This window comes from Agelaius phoeniceus, chromosome 2 (genome assembly GCF_051311805.1).
Source record: "Agelaius phoeniceus isolate bAgePho1 chromosome 2, bAgePho1.hap1, whole genome shotgun sequence".
Lineage (NCBI taxonomy): Eukaryota > Metazoa > Chordata > Aves > Passeriformes > Icteridae > Agelaius > Agelaius phoeniceus.
The window spans coordinates 101500862-101524724 of NC_135266.1; the positions used below are offsets into that span (position 1 = coordinate 101500862).

The following is a 23863-nucleotide window of genomic DNA, read 5'->3' on the forward strand; positions in this document are numbered from 1 at the left end:
GTGGTCTACTGACTTCCTTACAGCCCTTGATCTGCTTTTTCTTGGCTCAAAATTGAGTCACTAGGATTGCACTCCCAAGTTCTTCTGGGTGGCAAAGAACCTGCGGAAAGTTGGGGTTTTTTTAAGAGCTCTTTTCAAAAGTTACCCATTTGGACTAAATTTTCAAGTAATAAAAATTCTCTCCCACACCTTGTTAAAGCAAAATTGATAAGAGGCTTTAAGATTTTATGGACTGGTTTCTAGCCATTTGGTAAAAAGAGTCACTTGACAATTAATGACAGCAGACAGCACAAAACCACCCCCTGTTGTGAAACCTCTGTGAAAGCCATCTGCAGTCCCAGCACCTCTCCATTTACACACCCAGAAATCTGCCTCTCCTCCTACAGACACCAGCACCGCTGCTCTTCACCACAAAGTCTTTGCACCCAGCATGCACACTGGTTTTAGCACAGTCGTCTTGTTCAGTATTACTTCTAAAATCAAGATCAGGCATTTCATAGATTCAGGGTTTTTATTAGTTTTTCCATGTGAACATTACAATTTATAATACATCATATCTAGTTTGACCTCCAGAATGAATCTAATTTAGTACATCATGGTATTAGTACAAACAAGCCTGATAAGTGGGCTAAACTTCCAACTAGTATCTTCATATCCTTCAGATAAGGCAAGCTAGAATGTCAATCACTTTACAGACATTTAAGTAGTGTTTTCCAAAAACCACCCAGCCCCAAATTAAACTAGGAAGCGAATACAATTTAAAGCAGGAAAGATTTGGTAATTTCCCTCCCCCCAGCAGAATTTAATTAACAGCTATAGTTTTGCCTCATTACAGTTTTGGAATCTCAATTAAAAATTCTGGAGTCTGTCGGGATGGAATCGCACGTGTCAGTCGCTGTCTTCAGGGCACGTCCTTAGCGGTAGCCGGGCCCGGGCTGGGTGTAACCCTGCGGCCCAAAAGGGGGACGGCTGCGGGCGTAGGGGTTGGGCCCGCTGGGCGGGGGAGTCATGGTGCTGCCGGGCGGGGGGGTGAAGCCGGGCCGCGGCTGGAAGGTGCCCGGGGCCGGCTGGGAGCCGCTGTAGGCGGCGGGCTGCGAGGCCTGCGTGGTGTAGGGCTGCGGGGGGAAGCTGCCCGCCGGGTACTGCGGCGGCTGCTGCGCCGGCAGCTGCTGCGCCTGCCCCGGGAAGGCGGCGGCCGGGGCCGGGGCAGCCGCCTGGCTGTAGGCCGGGAACTGCTGGGCTTGCTGCGACGGGGGCTGCTGCTGGCTGTAGCCTGCTGGAAAGGCAGAGAGCAAGGTGGGGTGAGAAGCACTAAGGAGCCCCGGGTGCCTGCAGAAAGACTTTTTGTTCCTAATGGTCACAGCGACAAACGCAAAACGATGCAGGAAGCACAGAAAAGGCAAACCAAGCGTGAACTGCGAGTTTTCCTGCCTTTCACATAAGCACACGGCCGGGGTTTTGGTGCACACCGTGGCAGCACAGCACACTGACAACAGTTACTATAAAACAGTTTCCCTGGGACTGACAAGAAATAAATTGAAAAAAAGGCAAGTAGTCTTTTCCTTAATATCACACATAAAAAATAAAGTCTTCACTGGCAAATGAGGCAAAATTTAATCCTTTTCCCAAACCTCCAAATTAAACTGTCTTGACAATACTCTCAGGGTTTTATATTAAAAAAATAATTGGTGAAATCATAGGTGTTTTCGGTTCCTTAGTGTTAAATATGAAAAGGTTATGTAGAACAGAACACTTTAGCACAAAACTTCCATTTACACATGGTCCCAAATTTGATTTTTCTGTATAACACTAGCTTCCAAAGGGAATTTCTCTTCTCAGAAATTTTAAAATGGAACAAAGTCCTTTCATGAAGAAATAGCTACTTTTATCCAACACACCTGCAGCTACTTGCAATGAAACCTCTCCAGTGACTGGAATCCTGTCAGCATTAAACACCAGACACACAAATTATTAAAAGTGCACAGCCCTAAATGGAAAGAGTAAGGGTAAGAATGCACTGCAGTAAACTCACCTTGAAACTGGGATCAAAATTTACTCATGAGACAAACCTCTGAAGGGTCCATTTTTACACCCATGTATAAATAGCCACTGTTGCCTAGTAGATCTACAAGAGTGGGAAGGTATCCTGCTCTTGGGGAGACATGGGTTTGAAAGGAGACAATACTCATGAGAACTAAAGCAACACAAACAAAAAGATCCTATGACTCAACATCTCCAAAGGCTGCTGTCAAGAAGTCCTCAAAGCAAACTCTGTTTCTGAAGATTAATTGTGAACTTAGTTATGACAAACAGAGGTGCCCAGGAGGTTTCTGGGGGCAGTTCATTCATACTTGACAATGATGTTGGAAAGCAAAACTCACATTGCACTACAGCTTTCACAGGAACATCAGTAAAATAGTGGATTAGACAATGGTAGAATACGTCTAGAAAGCAGATTGGAATTCTTTTGTTTCCCCACTCAGTTTTTAAGCCTAGAGTGTCAGACAGACCCTTCTACTTCCAACAGGCTTGCTACTTCTGAAATTATACCTCAGTACATCTGTCTCTGTATTCTAATTACCAATGTGGTGGGGAGAAATCTGCAGAGAACAAGATTCCATTTAGACACTCAAACCAACGAGCTCTCACACAGTGCACAGGAACAACGTCTGAGGCACAAACCTTCAGTCCAAGTATTCTAGGGTTCTTATCCAAGCTAAGCATGGAATTTCTTTTTGTGAGCTCTGCAAATCTTCTCATCTATATAAAAAGTGATGCATTCCCACTGTACACCAAGAAAAGGTCACACTGGCTCTGAGTCACTTAATGGGAGTCCTTTGTTTAGTTTAAGGAGGATTTTTTAAAACAAGGAATGATAAATGCTTGGTATCATTTTCTAAAATTGTTAAACAAAATGCAATTTGTTACAGAATCTACTCTAACAAGTTCATCCCTAAAACTCATCTAGATTATCATTCCTAGCATATACTATGCATTTCTAGATGCCAGCTGCTCCTAAAGGAACTGAAAGTTCTGAGGTCAAGTTTATTTTGGGTATACACCAAAGCAGCTTTTCATATTTCATTGCACATACACCTCTAGTGCACTAAAATATTCTTCTGCTGAAAGTCTATTGGCACCTTTACTTAAGGTATCAGCAAAACCAAAAACTAAAAAAGAAAAATTATCACTTGAAAGTTTCTCTGGGATTTATAGTATGTCTATTAGCCAAGGATTTACTGAATGACAACTACAGTGTTTGCACCAGTAAATTTTGGACGTGGAGATCATTCTAGATGCAAGAAATAGGGGCCATCTTTAGACATCTTTGATATTTAAGGAAGCTAAATTGGGATGTTTAGTCACTTACTTGCTAGAATCCCATAACTGCAGAATATAATCCTGAAGGCTGCTCACCCTTTAGGTGATTCATTTTGCCTTTCTTTCTAACAAGGCATTCTGCTGATTTGTAACGAGGTCTGCCTTTGGTCACAATCAAGCAGGAGTGAACTTTGACTGCATATTAACAATTTAAACAGCTACTCTCTTCCTGGCAATTTCTGAATTGTGCCAGTTCCCATAAGGAACACCGGCACCTGGGCAGCTCAGCACCTTGAGTGAAGCCTGACAGGGTCGGGCACTGCAGGAGCTGCTGCTGCAGAGCTGCTTACCTGGGTACTGCACGCCGTACTGCTGCTGGGGCTGAGCCTGCGGCTGCTGAGCAGGGTAACCAGGCTGCTGGTACTGCTGATACATCTGACCTAGGGATTAAAAACGCATTTCGTTGAAGCCCAGTACCCTGGTGCATTACAGTGAACGATACCCTGACAGTTCAACATCACAGAAACAAACTCAGTGACATCAAAGTACAGATTTTAGTTTCTGAAACATGCTGTTCTGACTAAATGAAGTTTATCTAAAGAGTTATGTGACGCTTACTATGGCACATTTTCAGAGGCTGCCAGAATCTGCCACCTTAGTTAGCACTACTCTGGTGGGTAACAGACCAGGAATCTTTAAACATCTTCATAACTGCTCCAGAACTTACACTGTAAATTAAAGTACTTCAAAAGTTAAACATGTCCTCAGATTGTCTGTTTAGATTAGCTTTTTAAGACCATTTCTGCAACCAAGTACTGTAAGCAAGTGGTACATTATTTATGCTGACCACATTTTCCAGATAAGACATCCATCTCTTAGCATTGCCAAGTTTGCTTAAGAGACCCAGCAGTATACACCAGAAGCAAAAATAAAACCATATATTCTTAAGCTTGGTAGTCCAATTCAGTGCTTATTTTTCCTACATTCACTGTTTTCAATTTCTTGGCCAGAGAGGCAGAATATTTGTTTACACAACCTATGGGTCCTGTTGAGGCTTTATGCTTCTGCTGTTTTTCAATCTAGAAAGTCACAGTCAAAGAACAAAATCAATTATCTGCCAAAACTAAAGCTTAGCTGAACTGAAGCAGACATGGAAACTTTACTATTATGAAGTGTTACTGTACTATTATTCATTCTGCAAAGATCAGCAGACTGTATAAATAGACTGTAAACTCTATGTTCAGAGCTGCGCAGAGACAAAAGCAACTCGACTGACTCTGCTCCAAGTTCTCCCAGACAGACCCCTGTCCACAGTGATTTAAAGTAACTCCTAATTTCTTCTTTTATCTGTATTACTTGCAGCTGAAAGTAACAGTATTTTATATTCACACTATTATACTGATGCAGTCACTTAAAATATTATTTGGTGTGCAATTGTTGTGGGATGATGAGAGTGCAAAACACAAGGCTTGAAGAGAATTTAAGGCAGTTAGCTTAATAATTAAGAACTAGAAACTCAGAAAGTTCTGTTTATGAAGCTCATTTGACATAGGGAAGTTCTGGGAGAATAACCAGCAGGCTGCCTATCCTGGGATAGCTCCCCACAAGCTAACCGAGAGACCACACTGGCACCTGCTGGAAATCCCAGGTAAAGGGATAGTAAAGAATCAGCATGGAGTTTTACCAAAGGTTTCTGAGAAGGTTTGCTGTCTTCTCCAGGGCTGAGGTGTTAGTGAGGAACAGAGAGGTGCTCCAGTGCCATTTAAGAAAACATTCTTAATTTACAGCCATGAATACAGGCAGGGATACTCTGGGTCCTCAGACACAGAGTCTTTTCTTTCTCTGGGTTTTTATTCTGAAAACTAGATGAGCTACAGCACTGATGTCTGGTTTTGTACTTAGCAGTGCTTACTGCAGTGAAAGGTCTGCCAGCATTTACCATTGTTCCCGTGCACTGAAAAAGACTTTTAGTCTGATTCAGAATACAGACCATTTACATATATTCACACAACATTCTTTTCCCTAGAAGATCATGAAGTGCTTATGGGACTGATATTTCACATGTATTTCAGCAAAGACTAAAAAAGCATCCACATCTGTATATAATTGTTTCTTGTGTGTGCTTAGGACTGAATTTAGTGATAGAAAAGCAGAGGCCACAAGACACAGCACTGTACTAGAACATCTTTGCTGGATTAATTAAATTCAAATTAGTGAATGCTGAAAACTTCTCAAGGGAGGCAGCCCTTCAGTAGTATCAGCACACAGAAGTGAAGTGACTCGTTATTAGGTTGTTGCGTGTGAATACCAAATCATAATCATCACAGCATTTACTGGCAGAGAAATCCATTAATAAATAAACCCTGATACACCAGAATGACTGACACATGATTGCCATCACCAGTTTACTTTAATCTTCAAAGTACTGGGAAAGTGTGGGGGGAAGCAGAGCTTGGGGAGTTTTGGGGTTTTTATGAAGTGAACTAATAATTTCAAACTAGTTTCAAAACCTAACAAGCCCTGCTGTTCACCAGCTGTGCCATTTATGTGAGTCCATCCTGTTGAAAACCTAACAATCAAAACCTATCCAAAGTTCTGCCTGGACTATGGCTCTGTGGGGACAGCACAAGCCCCCAAATTGCCACTGGACTGAGGTGGTATCAAACCTCAGTGAAGTATAGAAAACTACACCATGTTTCAAAGAAAAGTCTTTGAACATTTTGGAATAAAATTGGTAATTGCACTTACATTACCCAGCTTTGGTGAGAGACTGCTGTTTACCACATACATACCATGCACAGCATAAGCAATGTATCTCTAATTTCTAATGAACAAGGACAAAAGTTACTTCTGATCTCTTCCCAAAGACTGAACCACAGAGTGAAGAAAATATAATCAATACTTAAAAGATTGCAGTAGCAATAATAAAAACTACATAAAGCACAGATCAAACCCTTTATAATTAGTACTTGCTGCAACTATACTTTCCTTGACCCAAGTTTAGAAAAATCACTACATCTACTCTGATACATAAGCCTAGATAACATCTTCTCCCCAAGTAAGATGAGTTTTACTGAAACAAATACTTTTCCCTTTCCCTGGTGTTAGCAGCCATATGGGATTCCAAGCTGGTGCTGCTAGCGCTTTGAAGTGCTTCACTTCTTGGTTTCAGTTCCAGTTTAACAGCAACACTTAAAACTTCTTACCTTATTGTATTAAACTAAAGTAAAAAATTAAACTCATAAAATGCAAGTTCAGTAGCTGAGAATATGGTTTTTGAACATTAAGTTTTTTGGCTGCCAACAGAAGAACCTGGAGCCCTTTTCTGCAAAAGTAACTTTTATACATAAACACCAAACTGCTCTATCTTTAAGCTACAAAGATGTCTCTTACTATAACACTTGACTAATGAGCAAGAAAAGGCTGAAAGCAGCAAAATAAGGGTTTCATAAGCTCCACTTCAACCAGCAGTATTCATACCTCTTTAAGTATTATACATAAGTACCAGCTGTTCAAATGCTGTGCTTGATCAAAATGTTACTTTTTCCCTTCAGGCAAGGCAATCCAAGTGACTGTGGATACTGTGATCACTGTATTACATTTGTCTAAGCATCAGTAAAGCAAGCATCAGGGGGCTCTCACTTGTGCCTACACCAGCATAGAAACAATTTTATATTATTCTTCATATGGAGGAAGAAGTAAAAAAGCAGGTTATTTCACAGACAGTTTAATCCAGAAGTGTGAAGGTCTGAAGGCTCAGTGCACTCAGAAAATAGCACCAGAAGAAATGATGCCCAAATGTAAGAAACCTCAGAATACATAAATTTTGAGAAGTTAAATAACTTTTTTTAATATCATAGTGCAAACAAAACTGAATGTCAGTTAAGACCTTAACTTTAAAGGAGAGCTAGCTGAGCTCTCAGGAGTTATAAGGAACGACCATGTATTTAAGATTGTTATAGGGTTTAACTTGACTAGCACAGAGCCATACACAAAAAGGAAGCAATGAAATACTAGCTCCAGTCTGTTAGATAGAAATGGTGAGTAAACAACAGTTTTAATACATAGTAGACAAGTCCACAAACTGTGAGTTGAGTGAAAGCTTGACACAACACACAGTGTATGTATGACAAGAGCACAGATGCAAGCAGAAAACAGTACCATGAAAATTCTCTGGTGCTACACCACCCGCCCTTCAAACAGAGCCACTGCTCCACCTGCTGTTTCTGTAGGGACCAGCACGGGCAGCAAGGACAAAAGTTGCTCTGCCGAGGGGCACACACGGATTGGCAGTTTGCTATCCACTTTGGGTCTGCTAATTCAAGGCAGAATCAGACAACATCCTTCACATCCTGGACAGTAGAAAAGCACCCTGCTTACCTTCCACCTGCCCTGTCTGTGGCTGTGAGCTGGGGTAGGGTGGCTGCTGTGCCTGGACCCCAGGGGGATGGGCTGCAGAAGAGGAGGAAGCGATGCTGTCCGGCGTTCCTGATCGCTCCTCTGCAGGGGCACTGGGTGGTCCTAGAGGAGCAAGAACAAAATACAGTATGTGAAATGAACACCAAGTTGGAATTAAAAAATTTTAGTACAAGATCCCTCCCTTGCAATGTTTTTAACATTTTTTCCACTTCAGATTTACATGTGTGTCATACCCAAGCTAAAACTAAGTGTATATTTACACACCTAAACTTTCATTTGAAAATATTGGGAGGGGCAGGCAGAGGGGGCAGAATGTTCCACCTATCTCTAGGTCACTCAGATTTCATTCTTCTGAGGAACCTGACTCATTTGTGAGGTAAAACCCTTCATGACAGCATATTTTTTCAACAGCTTCAAGTGTTAACCTTGCACGCACACACACTGAGGAGCTGCCACATTTGGACACAACATGCACTTACCTATTTTTTCTTATCTGGAGGAAAGGCAAAAGGTTGCATGGAGCTATCCAAATGGATTAGCATCTTGCTGTGAAACACATGGACCAGGCCACAAAGTGTTTACTGCTAGTCAAATAGCACGTGAACAGAAAACCTCCAAAGAGGTGTTAAAATCACACTCCCAGACAGGATATGGCAGGCTTTAGTCTAAAAGCAATTGTCTGCTCTGCTAATTCTGAAAATATTCCCGCTGATACCCAAAGACAGCATGGAAACTGGGAATTCAAATTTTCTCTACATTAGTAAGAAGTTCTAAAACACACATGTGAACAAATATAATATACTACAAATTAATGCAAAATATTTTGCTAGAAACAAGGAAGCTTAAACCTGGATCTTTCCAGCTGTATGAATGCTAAGAGATACTACTTTCAAATTAAAGCACGAGTACTAGAACTGCTGCCAATACATCTGCAATTTTAAGATAGTTATATTTACACATTATAAATATGCATCCAACAAGTCCCTGATTGTGTTTTCATGTTAACCTTATTAGGGGAAAGTTAATTAAATCTGCCGACTACTTCATTCGCATTTATATACATAACTGCAGGATTACAGCTTTAGAAATGGGATTTCTTATACCCTGCTTAAATGGTCCTCTGTGGAGTTCTTTGCACATTCAAAGAATGGTCAAGTCATTTCCCTCTCAGAAGAATTATACAGACACAAATATTGAAATATCACTGATCAAAACCACTCATTCAAAAAATAACTCAAACTTTCTGCCAGTTGTGCTTCACTTGCTATTGCTTACTTGTTCAGATAGCCCCCTGCAAGTTTTCACCTGGTTTGTAAAAAACCATGCTGTGACAATATCCAAAATGTGCCAAGGAGGAAGAGATCACACAATAGGCCTGGTCCACAGACCTGTACTTCATATTGAAGTCAACCACTGTCTGTGGGTACAACTTTAGATACTGCACAGTCACAATCACACAGTGCAGATCTATTACTTTTCCTCCCCACTTTTGCCATGGCAGGCATACTGGAGGAATGACCTCCAGTTCCTACTGGTTTGCTCATCTGTATCATTACTTCACACATCATATAAACTCACTTGCTCTGGAGATGAGAGCACACAGCAAATCCTGTTAGCTAACGGCAGTTCCATCCTCATGTTTCAATGAACCACTAAACCTTGCCAGGCCTGCACAGGTTCTGTGCAAAATCACTTCCCTAGGTTCTGCATCACACTCCTTATCACATTCTACACTGCTTTTCTAGCTTCAGTTACCCTGTCTCAAGTTGACAGCATTTATTTAGTATAGTCAGTTTCCATGTTTAGCATTCTATTACTAGGGCCAGCAGTCCTTCAGCTCTTCAAAACTAAATATAATTCAGACAAGTATGTTATTCCTTTCTGTTAACAGTAAAAACGTTGATTCTATTTACTTCTAAAATGAGACAGAGAAAAGGTGGGATCATACAACACATTCTGAATGACCCAAAGAGCAGAAGCACAAGCCAAGAACATGAACTGCAAGATCAAACCTTAAAGCAGAGAGCAGTGAGTTCTACTATCATTGACAGATACCAATTAAGTTAGTCCACACAACAGTTTTAAGTAATTAAAATTTTTAAAAATGAAGCCATTTTGTAGTCTAAGCTAAAACACAATGCTAAAATCAACAGCAGCATTTCAATATTTTGTATACAAAAGTTAGCACATAGACACAACACCTTAACATAGCAAGTTTTAAAATTCTGAAGACACAGTGAACACAGAAGACAGCTTAATACATCCAACATACAAATGCTTTGTGACAAATCAAAACTGGAGCAATTGATTATGAACAGGTTTAGCTTTCCTTTTCACCAGCCACGTCCTTACCTGACACCTGATCATCTGTCAAGCCAAAGGCTGACATGACATTCTTGCTGATTTCATCCTGGTTCTTTAGCGGATCGAATGCAGACATGCTCGCTGCTATAACTTGAGTGGATGGCTTAACATTAGCGTCAGCAGCAGCAGGCTTTTCGTCCCTACCATCTACAGCATCTACAAAGCAAAACGCCCGGTTACCAGCTCTCCAGAACTGAAACACCAGCACACACACACACTGCACTGCAGCAATCGCAACACCGCACAGCTGGGGGGCTCTATAAATGTAACTGTTGGAATGTGCACCTTAGGACAGCAGTGAATAATCACTGATGGATCTCAAACTGGGATGGATCACAAAGCTTGGGTTTCTTTCACAGTTACTTAAAGATACACTAACACTGTGGACTATCAATATCATATATGATAGGCACAAAGCTCCTGCTTCAAACAAGTGAACTGGCCACAAAGAATCCAAAATTAGGAAAACATACATCATAGTTCCAACTTATGGTGTTTTATCATCTGCAGTTTCTGGTTTGTATTCCACCTTTCTCCACTAATCATTCCTAAGCTGACAGGTGAAGTTGAGCTCTTTGCAACTATACACGTAGCTGAACTGCTCAGAAATGCCTTACCTAAGAGTTATACATTTTCTGTTAAAAGCAAACAACTACAGATAGATACATACTGGCTAGTTTGTTTACACTCTAAGATCATCACTCTAACCTCCTTCCAAGAAGTTTGTAACCAGAATCCATGGTATTCCACTGAAATTACAAATTGCATGAATTGTAGGAACAGGGCTGGGATTTTTTTGAGCAACAAAAGCATAAAATTTCAAAGTGCAAATACAAAAGCAACATTTCCTAAAAGGCAGGCTGATGTTCTCAGTTCACCTCTTTACTCAGAGCACTGTACTTCATGGCTTTGTGTCATTATTTTCTGTGTCCAGCTTCCCTAAACTCTGTAGTTAGGCACACAGAGATACAGTATTTGCAGTACAATTGCCCTAAACTAGGGGATCAATACCTCAAAACTGTGAGAATAAGACTTTCTTTCCCATTTTGCCCTCCCCCAAAAATCCTTTCCCACCCCTACCTGCACCCTCGTGCTGCTTACCCTGAGACAGCTCTGATGCTGGTCTGAGCGCAAAATGTGTGGATTCAATTTCCTAACCTGGCAAAAAAAGTGAATACAATTTTTGCTGAATTCACTTCTTACTGTTTTAGTGAATCAAACTTACTTAGCAACACAAGATAAGCACCAGAGCTAGCCCAAAGTAAGCAGAGGGACTACTCAACTGCGAGCAAGAACTCTTCAGCAACAACAAACTATTAATTTGGCTAAAAGCCCTCAAAAGACATTGCTGGAGTTCACAGGTGTTAGTTACAGTGTTTTTGTACATTGCAACAAAACCTCGGATTCTGCAGTTTCATTCCTAAGTTAGTTCAGGGCTTTACTCCAGATACATGAACAAAAATTCTGTCTCTGAAATAACTAAAGCATTAAAAATTAGGTTCTGGGCCATCAAGCAACAATTAAAAATGGTCCATATTTCGCTTTGTAAACAGCACACCACTCTGCAAATCAAAGCAAACAGCTCTTTGCCAGGCTGCCTACCACTCTCAGGCAGGTTGGTGGAAAGCCCTGGTTCCGCTGGCGGTTCTAAACAGTCCAGTAATCGATTGACTTTATTGCGAAGTTCTATCAGCTCTCGGCGCAGGTACTTCACCTGGTTGGATTCTAGGGGTCTTGGCTGGCCATTCACTGCAAAACAGCAATTAGATAAACTTAAGACTGTAGTAACATCCAGTTTAAGATGACCAAAAAATTCCAACTTTTACTTGCTTGTAGCATCATCGTCCTTTGCCAAGTTTAAAGTGACAAAGTTTAGTCCACACAGACTGAACTCATTCTAGAGCTTACTGTTCCTTTAATATAATCTCAGTTCAGGAAAAGCTAAAAAGTATCAAAGTCCACAGTAAGTCTCTGCATTGTTTACTCATTTCCCTGAATATACCCTGAATGATGCAGTGGTTCTGGAAAGTGTCCCTTCAGAATTAACACAGTCCACACAACACTGCTGCAATTCATAAATAAGGTCAGTGTCCAAGTTAAAGGCTTGGAACTACGTGCTAAGTTATCTGTGGTAGTTTGAAAATAAAGAACTTTTGCACAAAGGCCAAAGGATAAACGTTAACATCTATTCAACTCCAAGCACTAGTTTGGAGCAGTGTACCACTGTGTGATGTCAGCTTCAAATTCTCATGCACCTGTGAAGAAAACCCCACAAATGCTAGAGTGGAAGAGAACATGGAAAAGGGCACTAAGGAAGAAAGAACCACTGATCACATGTATATGCACACATGCCAAATACTTTAATGCTTTTTACACTTTGAGCAAGTGTAAAAAAGCAGTAGTTTCCATTTCCATTAAGTTTGGAAGTCTCATGAAAAACATCAAGAGAAAGCAGGTATTACGTATTAACTCAGCAGTACCAACTTACTGATTGCATTTTCTTCACCTTCTGAGGTGACAAAGTATTTTGTACCTCTCAGTGATGTTCACTGCCCGAATTTTAATAAATATTATTTAAAAGAAATAGAAAAACATAGTATTCTATACTTACCAAACAATGTCAGCTTAAGTATCCTACTGCACTGAATTGCAAAGGAGAGATCTGAGCTATCAAAAATTGTTATAAGATCTCCATCTGAAAAGAAGAAGAAAAAGTTACATTAAAATCACAGCCTATGACTACTGAGCTTCATATCATGACAGAAGTGTTCCTTCATTACTCAAAAATAACCTTCCTATTTGATTGTGAATTCACTAGAAAAAAATGTTTATTATTTTAGTGCAAGAATCAGTGTGCAGAGAAATTGTGCCCAGAAGGTAAGACAGAAACATGAATGGCTCCAAAAGGGAATCTTCTGACATTAGCCCTTCGATGTTCCATATAGTTCATCATTCTTTTATGTTTACATACAGGATGAAATATTAGAGCTAAGAGTTCATCAAGTCCAACACCAGGAAGAATGATGCTACCAGTTATACGTGAAATGCCTACACCAAGTGCCTCTAGAACCATGCTGTTCACGAACAGAAAAGAGTCAGATAAATGGCACAAGCCAAACCCAATTCAATTTTTAAAAAACAAAATAAAATTTCAAATGTCTAGAACACTTCCTCAGGTATATATTCAGAACATGAGTTGCAAGACTTATCATTCCCTTGCTGAAAAACAAAGTTCATAAGTAGAAGTGAATAGTAAAGATCTCTCTCAGCTTTAACTCACAAATAAATACGAAGACATGAAGATGCCCAAATAGTGAGAAGAAAACTTCTCTCAAACAGGAATTTTACACAAAGTCACTACTCTTAGGTATGGATTTCTTCTATGTCACATGTCAGAGGATCCTAATGAATTTGCACATTGGCATCTGTCCCAGGAACTATATTAGAACTGAATGGGATCATTTATTCTTAAGATACAAAGGGCTATGCACAAAGCACTGATCACCTGTAATCATATTAATCCTCAAAAGAGATACCAAATTCTCATTAAGTCTGGTCTCTCACAATTTTTGAGTCAAGGAAAGCTATCTTTGCTTACTCAACAAAATCACAACTAAAACAAGACTATTGTCTTTGGCAGGACAGATTTTCTGGTGTTTAACATGTTCAACAGGTTATTCATAGCTTGAATGAACCCAAGCTAAGCAGCGCAAAGGAAAGAGTGAGAGCACATTATCAGGAATATGTGTACTGGCACAAGGGATAGCAGGAACACTTCCTGCCTGATCAGTTTCATAACTGAGGTGAAACACCACCGAGTGAAGTTTCACCTTGAAAAGCAACAGTCTTTAGATAAATGCCACACAGCTTGGAACAAAGCCAACTCCAGGCTGCCCAGACTCCTCCACAAAACACTGTAGCAAGGGGGCTCTGTGGACAGACACAGGAACACGTTTTTCATTACAGATTACTGCCAAAAAATTCTGAGTGTATATAAATTCCTTACACATTGGTGACAAGGGCAAACTGTATCTAAGCTACGCTTAAAATTTTCAAAGAAGATAATGCTTCAGTATGAATAGTAATAAAACACATGATATCAAGTAGAAACAGTTCAGAATTTGAAGAACTACATATTCTAATTTTGTCATCCCTGACTACAAGTAACACCTCTGCAAAGGAAGGCTTTCTTAACTACTATTAGTAACACCTCATAGTGCCTGTCAGTCTTCAAAGAAGGTGCTTTCTAACAAAATGAAGTTACAAACACTAATAAAGTGATGGCATATAAAATAATTTTCAAGTTTTCCTGAAAGAAATAGTGTTGCCTCCCAAGTTTTTTTTATGTCCTGTTTTCACTTTCACAATCTCAAAAGACATCTGTTGATAGCAGTATCAGTCAGGGATTCTCTCTCTGAGTAGAGACTGGAAAGTCTCCAGAAGCAAGGGCTCCAAACCCCACCAGGCAGCCTGTTCCAGTGACACACTGCCCTCCTGGCAAAACTCATGCTCAGCCTCTCAAACTGCAATTTCTGGCTGCTGCCGCCTGGTGCTACTGCAAATTGCTCACATTCAATGGTCACACTGCATTCAATGCTCACATTGCAACTCCCCTTCCACTGGTTCTGCCCTCAGCCCCCTCTGCAGCACAGTGAATAAGCCCAGCTCGCTCCAATGCTCCCACCTGCACAAAGCCCCTCCCTGTTCTCACCACACCCTGCTAGACCCCTCTGCAGCTTTCCCAAGTTCTTTTTGTCCTGGAGTACACACATTAAAAGTGAGCACAGACATGAAGCCTCCCTGGGTGCCATCTCACCAATGCCAGGAAGAGGAGGCTCAGTGTCCCTGTTTGCCATTATGATCCATAACAGGACTTGGACAATCAGACTACCAAAGTTAAACAGATCTTTTTTTTACTTTGGCAGTAAAGAGGGGTGTGATGAGGTGTGTGCTCCCTCCAACTCAACACTTTCTCCAGCTTTTCAAAAGCCTTTCCTAAATGCTGATATCAAAATCCACCAGTGCCTTAACACAAAGCCCTTCTATTCCTTATCATCATGGTAACAGAATAAATTATAATTTCTTCTCTCAGCAATTCACAACATTGGTAAACCATCCTTTGATGCTCTTCTGTCATACCAGTCAACAGTCAGATTCACTGCCTGAACCAAGATGCATGTTCTTTGCAGTCTATTCTTCACAGTGAAAAGAAAAAGCACATGGCTTACATGGATTAATGTCACCCAAAAGAACTGGGATCATTCCATCCTCATTCTCCCTCACCTATTTTAACCTTTAGGTTGAAGACATTAAGAATAATGAACAAATTTTCTATTTTAAATTGTTAGCAGAAAAAAAAAGGCTGACAAGTACCAAGTACAAAATCTTATTAGATGCATAAAGTCAGTTCTATGATTCTTATTGACAGCCATCAAATTATTATCCAAGTAGAGCATAAGCTAGGATTCATAAGGTATATGTCAAGCCATAGAAGTGTCTGACAATTCAAGTATATTAGATATAGCAAAAAAACTCTTCATCTTCAGGAAGCTTAATTCCTGTTACCATGACACTGATAAAATTACACCATGTTAATTATTTTCTGTTGAAAAATAAAACATACTTTCCTTTATTTTCCTTTCTAATCTTGTTTTAGAGATTTATCTTTTTCATTTTTACAAGGGACACTGCTTTCTCTCTCTACAATTTCCCATGTAACACATTCTCTGCTATGCCAATTCTAACTTTTTTCTTTCTATAATGACTCCCTTAAACTAACCACTGGGCTGCATGGTATTTCAGCATTAATGCTGCATCACCATGAAGTATTCATCATATTAGAAATCTGACTCATTCCTTCGCCCTGCCAGCTGTTTCCTCATCTACTAAGCTTCATTATCTATTAGACTTATCCACCCTTTAATTTCTCATTTAGTCCATTTTTGAAAAAACAAAAACAAACCACAAAACCCTACACAATCAAAAAACCACACTACATCAAAATGTAGTTTTCCTTCACTCTAGTAAATTTACCAAAGGCTGAGAGATTACTGACTAGCACAGCAGCTTGAATACATGCAGCATGAGTAAACAATCTTCTATTACAAGGTAATGAAGAGCAAGAGCAAAAAGGCCAATCTCACATTACACCCTGTTTTAAATTCAAGCATAACTTTAAAAAATGTAAAGTTCCTGTTATTTTAGTTCCTGGCTCCATAGGGCCTTTTAGCATGTGTAACTCAGTTACAGGGTTTGTTTAAGATGCAATTTTACTCTTTGATTCATACAAATTCACTGCTGACAGTCCTCATTAGTTTGTTTGTGGTTGAGGTTTTTTAGCTGACATTGGGTTATGTGTGTTCAAGAACTTTAAATAGCACATGAAAATTGTTTCACATCTAGCAGAGCAATTTCCTTAGCTCAGGAGTTCAAAAGCTTGAATATAAAACTTGACTTCACAAAGCAGCATTCAACCTGAGGCTTCTTTTCTCTGGTAATTAATAAAAGCGCCACATAACCTAAATATAATGTAGGAATATGCAGGGGTAGGTGAAACGTCCTTTGGACACTGAAAGACTGTGCATATGAATTCAGAGAAGACACAGATGGAGGTAATGGAAGTGGTGGACATCATTAGACCAGTTTAAGGTATCTCCTCATAAGAGATCCAGACAAGCATTCCTGCAGATCTGCAGGGATAAATAACAAAACATAAATTGCTAAAATGTATATATTATATCTATTATATACATTATCCAATGCATCTAACGACGGAAATAGATTTAAAGAAGAATCTTAGCTTAGCTGAAATGAAGTTAAGGATGTAACAGCTCTCATATAACAAGCAAACTGAAGCCTTGTTAACCTTTTCCTTGGTCGCTCACAACTCTGATAGCAAGAACATTTATTTGTTTAGAGTAGTGATGATCAGCTACCACACAGTTTACAGCAGTGATGATCAGCTAGCATAACACACACTGAAATCACAGTGGAATAGTAGTACATTCTGTGTGGTGGGTTACCCTGGCTGGATGACAGCTACCCACCAAAGCCACTCCACCACTCCCCTCCACAAGTGGCCAGGACAGAGAACAAAGGACAAGGTATGAGATAAGAACAGGAAGAGATCACAAATCAATTACCCTCATGGGCAAAACAGACTCAACTTGGGGAGAATAACTGAATTTGTTACCAGTCAAAATCAAAGCAGGATAATTCACCTTTCAACCCCTCCTTCCTTTTCAGCTCTATCTCTTCCTCCCTAGTGGTGCAGAGGCACAGGGAACGAAGGTTATGGTTTCTGCCACTGCTCAGGCAGAGGAGTCCTTCCTCTGCTGCAGCCTGGGGTCCCTCCCGTGGGAGAGTCCTCCACAAACTTCTCCAATGTGACTGCATCCTGGAGCACTTCCTGCCTCCTCCTTCTCCACTGACCTTTTTGTCTGCAGAGCTATTCCTCTCATGTATTCTTGCTCCTCTCTTCTCTGGCCAAAACTACATCTGTGCCATAACTTTTTTTCTCCCTTTTAAGTATGTGACCACAGAGGCATTACCACTATGTCTGACTGATTTAGCCTTGGCCAGTGGCATGCCTGTCCTGGAGCTGCCTGGCTTTGGCCTCCCCACTACCTCCCCAAAACCTGGCCTGCAAACCAAATACAATTCTGAGACAAAGAGAAGTAAAAGTGAAAGCAGGAAGTGTCTAGACTGTGAAAGACAACCAAAGAATGAAACTGTAATTACTGTCTCCATCATACATCATTATGTTATTTTGAATAAAACAGAGTACTATACACCAAAACCCCCAAATGACCATATTTTAAAGCATGGGTAAGAATGCAAAAAAAACCAAAGTAACTAACTTGATTTAATCTGATGTAAAAGCATCCCATCTCCTTTCACCTTTCTCATTTCAGAATGAAAAAAATGTGGTAAGAGGAAAACAAAACAACCACAAATCCACTGGGCTCCTTCTAACTAAAGATCAAAACCCAAGGCATACACTACTTACAATTTTGATAAGTAGCATCTCAAAAATTTAATGAACCTCAAAAAAAAAGGTCTCAGGCGTGAAATTTTATTGCTTAGATATATGAACAAAAGCTGACATTATAGGCAGCACAAGCAGCACTAAAGTTTCCTAGGGCTATAAAGAGAAATGAATCTGAATGCTTCAGTAACATGGCACTTTTTACTGTGCAACAGCATAATCATCAGTCTTTAAGAGACTTTGGATTTTATCACTTCATTCCAAGTTTCATTTTATGTTGTCCTAAATTAAGTAACTTATTCATGTCCCATTGACATTCAAAGAGGAAAAGCCCTCCAATCATAATTTTTTGTTTCTATGCATCTCAAAGGCTCATTCACTCCTCATTCTGTGGAAGTCCTTAAGGTTATGTTTGTTTTAACACTAATGATCAATATTTTCTTTGGAACAACTAATGTGCAACAGATTCAAATGGTCCCCGAGAGGAAAGATAACTTTTAATGCATTATTTCAAATTAAAATTATTTTTCTAATCTTTACTGATGGAGAAAAACAATCAAGAATTACTACCACCTAGATCAAGTTTTTGGTCTTATAAGAACTTGTGTTAGGTCATACATGTTAATTCTCTTTACACTTTCAAAACCACTGAAAACTCAAAAGAAAATGATAAAATGAATGAACAGAGAACCTGTAATCAACTTCTTGCAACAGCAAAAAGTGCACTTTCAGAGAGAAAAATTGAGGAAATATCTCAGGAAAGAAACAGAAGAAATGCTGTTAAGAGACCATAACAGGAGATAATGAAATACAGCTTCTATTATCTGATCAAAAAGATTTCACAAGAAATCACTTGCATTTGCCCGTGACATTGGACAATTCTAAAAGGTGAATGTCAAAGTTTCTATCCATTGATAAACCATATCAGAGCAACAACAGCCAATTAAACCTCAACAGTAGTAATTAAACCTTACCTTCATCTTTATATTTTATTGTGACTTCATCATTGCTCAGAAGTTTTCCTCTAAAAACTCTTTGCATCATTAGCACCAATTCATCATAGGTGATATCTTCATTATGAATAGGGATTCTCCTAATATCTTCCCCAAGCTGAGCTTTGATGATCAGCTTCCCACTTAAGTCCAGCTGCCCATTCATGGTGGATTCCTTATCACCAGCAGACCTATTAGCAGCAAAACATTAAGAACATTTCAGAAAACTGAAGTGTTAGTTATTTTAATCTACCTGATGACAGTTCTGAAGCTTTACATTATCATCTAATTCGATTACTTTTACATGCCCCTCCCTTATAAAAAAGAACAAATGGCTTTTTTTTTTTTTTTCATTTAAGAAAAGACTGCCAGAGCAAATATGTCAAAGATTTCAGGCTCTAAGGTAGCTTTACTAAGGGGATCAAGCTGAATCATGCATGATTTTCTAAACAAAGAAGTGCAGAGCTAAACATTGGTTTTATCACACGGATGATCAGAACTCACTGAAGGTTCCTCTCCAGAAAGGAAGATACCCAATTTTTTAATTTTTGAAAACTTTGATTGGGATATTTTAACCAAGATTTTAGACTTTTAAAAGCAGCTCAATAGACCACACATTAGCTACTCATTGGGCTCAACACATGGTCACAACAGTCTGTTACTCTCAGTGTTTTAAGAGGTGACCAACTGCTCCAACTGAGTATCCATCTTGTGTCCTAGCAGCACACAGCATATACTTCTATTATATCTTTAACATTTTAGTTAAGAAAATTTAAACATTACCACTTTGTATTAAGCATCTCTCATTTAAAAACACAAAGGCTTTACATTTAAAAATCTGAAACTACAGTGAAGTTACTCAAAAAAAGGAATAAGAGGGGAAAAAAACACAAAAAGAGATCCAGGTAGTTAGTCAAATGTCCCCTCCTGTTTTCACTGTTTTGGACAGGGCCAAAACAATAGATCTGGAATGAGGGGTAACTAAAGAAGCAGTTATCTTAACATTTGACATACAATTACTGGACATCTTAAAACACAGGCAGCCCATATCCAAGTCAAGATTTCGGAAGCCAGATGCAGGCAAGTATATTGTTCACTCTCTTGCACAAGAAGAACTCTCAGAGACATGCAACTATTTTTCTTTTACCTTAAAGGATGTTATAACACAGTGCCTCATGAGAAAAATGAATTTTGCTATAGTCAGTCTATTTTTGAAGTACTGCACTGAAAATTCTCTCCTACCAGAAACAAGACACTCAGCTAAAGCCTTTAATACATTCCTTGATGCACCTCTATGTTTCAGTGACAATATTTTGCATTAAAAAGATGGAGCATAATGTCATCTTTAGACTGCAATTAAATTTCTGGGGGCGCTGGTAATTAACTTAATACAAAGCAAAGATTTCAGGCAAAGTCCTTTGTTTAGCCCAAAAAGATACAAGCAATTATTGATCAAAACTCTTCTCATCACAAGTAACAAGAGGTAGGTGGATACAGCCTAACTGCAGGGAAAAGGGACCAGCAATTAACAAAGCCACCTTGCTGCTGAGGCACTGTGATCAAACTGAGAGGTTTATAGTACTGTTAATGCTCACTAATGCATTATTCAGCTTTTGCAACAGAGGAGTCTTGACTGCAGGCACATCAACCCAACCTAATTAACTCTAAATTACATTTAAAAGCATAGGGTTTTGCAAAAGTTGGTTGGTTGTTGGGATTTTTTTTTAATTTAAGCATTAAAAAATAAAACAGTATCGACCCACAGGTTTCCTTCAATCTCCTTTCCAAAAATATACATTTATTATTACCTTGTCTGTTTAGTGATGCTGGATTACTGGACAGTTTTCCCACCTCACTTCAGGGCAGAGTTAGGATAAGCCGCCATGCACTATCAATGCAGGGAACAGGAAGCTGCATCAGAAAATAACATATTTACAGTCACACTTCCCTGGAATGACACAATTCACATCAATCTTTCACTTTAGAACCTCTTAGTTAATATACCAAATATAAAAAACCCTTGCTTTATCCATAATGTAACAATCAGATTTACACTTTTGAGTATTGTAGAATTTGCATTCACCTAAAAGAGATCTCAAACAAGACTTCTAATTTTGTAATAAAAGATTTTTATATTTTTTTAAATTTTCTAATGGCATGTAGGAATTCCTAACAGTAATGTATTCCTTTCCAGGACTAAGATCAAGAGATGATTTAGCATACCGAACAGTCCAATAGGGAACATCCCTGGCTCCTCCCTTCTGACCCCATGGGTGTACCCTCCTGGCGACTCCTCTCTTTCACATGCACAGCCAATTTCAACAATCCATAATCTGATTTTTAGATGATTCACTGCTAACCAGAGAAAAAAAGTAGGTTCCCCTTTATTCACATAAACCTGGGCTTCCCAGCTCACCTCTTTAAACTCCTCTGGAAGTAAAGTGGAACATACAGGATGAAGGGAGAGAACAAGCAAACCCCAGAAGAGACACAAAGCCACTCTGGTTCTCAAAGGCTGGCAGCTGCTCCCCTCATCCTGGGTAGGAAATGCTCCCCTTTAAAAAGGGTTGTGCCTGCTCCCGACAGTGAGAGATTGCTGTGACACACGAAGCAGGGGAACAGGAAGAGACTACTTTTCTGATGCCTCACTCACATTTTATGAAATAAGGCATGAAGATAGCACCCCTTTCACCCCAGACCTGCTACAGCTCCAGGTAAGTTTACTGCACTGGATAAATACATAATATTTATATATTTTTATATATTACTATTATATATACATAATATTTATATATATATTTATAATATTTATTTCTATTTATTTAGATAATGCATCTAAGAGTGCTTGAACCAAAGAGTTCATTTAGCTACTCCCTCACCTTGTTTAAGCGTTAGATCTGGGCACTGGTTTTGCTTCTCCAGCATTACAATATTTGCTACTCAGGAACTGTTAACAGTAAGAACTGAACCTCGTCTCTAAGTCCTAAACATACACACATTTCGGTGGACACAGCTGAACTCCTGTGGCCTTTCAACAGATTGAATGTACCGTTCATTTCTTTGTGCAAGGAAAGGAGCTACTGTAATGCCTTATTTACCCACATTACTCACAGAAACCTGCTGTCCATCACTGACTACGAAAAGGTAACAGGATAATAAATGCACTTTTTTGGGTCTAGCTGTTCTCCATTCTGCTTGAAGGTGTCCACATTTAAAGACACAGATTCTAAACACTGGAATTGCTTGCAACTGTTACAGAAAACCATCTGAAATACTCAGATTGCTGACTTACATAGCACTAAAGCTTTTTCCCTCACTGTGACACAGCTGAATGGATGACTCCACTGAGAGAGTTTTACAGAGAACACATCCAGAACGCACACTAATGAGCTTTTTAACAAAATCAGAGTCTACTTTCCTGGGGCGGGGAGGAAGCAACCAACCATTTACGTCTCCATCTTTCAGACTACAGGCTGCTTTCCATAAGAATTACACTGACATCTTTCTAACCTTCCTGGTGTACCACTTGCATTTTGCAGGTACAGACTTTTCCTCCCCTCCTGGCTCACTTTCCATTCACATCATGCACTAATCTAGGTGGTGCATGTGGACAGGGATTGCCCAATCTAGGCCAGTCACTTCAGGGTCCCCTCTAAAACCAGCATCTCATGACCACGTTGCATTTCACTACCTTTTCTGCGCAGCAGCAGAGAAAAACAGCCTTGCCCAGGCGAGGGAGGGACAGACATTCCTGCTTTAATTTTTTCTGTCAAAACGGGGTTCAGGATTAGAGTGACGCCGACAGAAACACGAGCAAGCAGGAGTGCCTCCCAAAAGCCACCCGAGAGAGAACCATGAGTTTTCCCCAGGCAGGCGGGGGGGTGACGCGAGGGAGCGGAACAGAGAAGAGCTCTTTTCGGTTTTCTCCAGTTCCCATTCGGCAGGCCCGGCCCAAAGGGGACCAGAAATCACAGCCAATCCCTGCCGGGCAGTGAGGAGCCCACAGCTCTTGCGGCTGGGTGACCCAGGAAACAGCGGGCCGTGCAGGGGCAGGGATCCCGGGATCTCCCGCTCCGCGGGCCCAGGAGGCCGCGGCCGCTCTCCGCCTCCCTCAGCCGCGGCCGGGGGGACGCGAGGGGTCTCCCCGCCCCTCCGCCAGGGGCCGCGCCGCCCCTGGCACCGGCGAACGATGGGGTCGGGAGGAGGGGGCGGTCGGCTCACCCCAAACCCAAAGCTGCCCCCCTCCCCTTCCTCCCTGCCGCTTCCACACGCGGCTGCTCCCAGGAGCAGCCCCGGCTCTCTTACTCTGGCTTCTCCGCCGTCCCGCCGGTGCAGCCCCCCCGTCTAGCCCCGCGAACGGCCGCCGCCGCCACCGCCCGTACGTGGCAGGGCAGAGAGAAGGGGCCGGAGTAAGGCCGGGCCTGCGCGAGCCGCGCGCGTGCGCGCTGCGCCGCTCGGGGCCCCGCCCCCTGCCGGCCGACAGGGCGGGTCCTCCTTGCCCACTGTGCCACCTCAGCGCTGCCGCAGCGAGGCCGCGGTCTCACAGAGGGCTTCTTTCGAAATATGAGCCTCGGCTTTCGTAGGCTGGCGGTGCTCATATAAAAAAACGGGCCGTAAAATTCTCCTGTACTTGTTAGACTTGCTAGACACCCACACACAGGAGTCATTCATCCTGGTCATTCATCGTTACTCTGGTAGCCGCGCACACCCTCACACCCTCTCACACCCTCCCATACTCCTCTGTCTTGCATTCAGAGCTTGTTCCCTGTAATATATGTTA

The 23863-nt window shown here is 40.7% G+C and overlaps 1 protein-coding gene across 5 annotated transcripts; it reads right to left on the minus strand.

Annotated features, from left to right (window-relative positions):
• Positions 1-492: 492 nt before the first annotated feature.
• Positions 493-23545, minus strand: TFG (trafficking from ER to golgi regulator). Of its 5 annotated transcripts, none has more exons than XM_054654764.2 (9): positions 23389-23545; positions 20892-20994; positions 19066-19274; positions 12716-12799; positions 11707-11853; positions 10093-10260; positions 7702-7842; positions 3672-3761; positions 493-1273 (listed from the first exon to the last, which is right to left on the minus strand). In XM_054654764.2, exons 3-9 carry the CDS (start codon positions 19247-19249, stop codon positions 915-917), a joined length of 1173 nt encoding a protein of 390 aa, XP_054510739.1. In that variant the 5' UTR covers positions 19250-19274; positions 20892-20994; positions 23389-23545; the 3' UTR covers positions 493-914. The 5 variants fall into 5 exon arrangements, with proteins under 5 accessions (XP_054510739.1, XP_054510737.1, XP_054510741.1 ...); XM_054654762.2 differs by having other exon boundaries at positions 493-1276; XM_054654766.2 differs by lacking the exon at positions 10093-10260 and having other exon boundaries at positions 493-1276.
• Between the last annotated feature and the right edge of the window lie 318 nt (positions 23546-23863).

Excerpts from the sequence above, each read along its gene's own strand:
- TFG (XM_054654762.2), bottom strand. The coding sequence starts at position 19,249 with ATGAATGGGCAGCTGGACTTAAGTGGGAAGCTGATCATCAAAGCTCAG. Across the intron at positions 7,843-10,092 it reads GACAGATGATCAGGTGTCAG|GACCACCCAGTGCCCCTGCA; the intron begins GTAAGGACGTGG and ends TTGCTCCTCTAG. Across the intron at positions 3,762-7,701 it reads ACAGACAGGGCAGGTGGAAG|GTCAGATGTATCAGCAGTAC; the intron begins GTAAGCAGGGTG and ends TTTAATCCCTAG.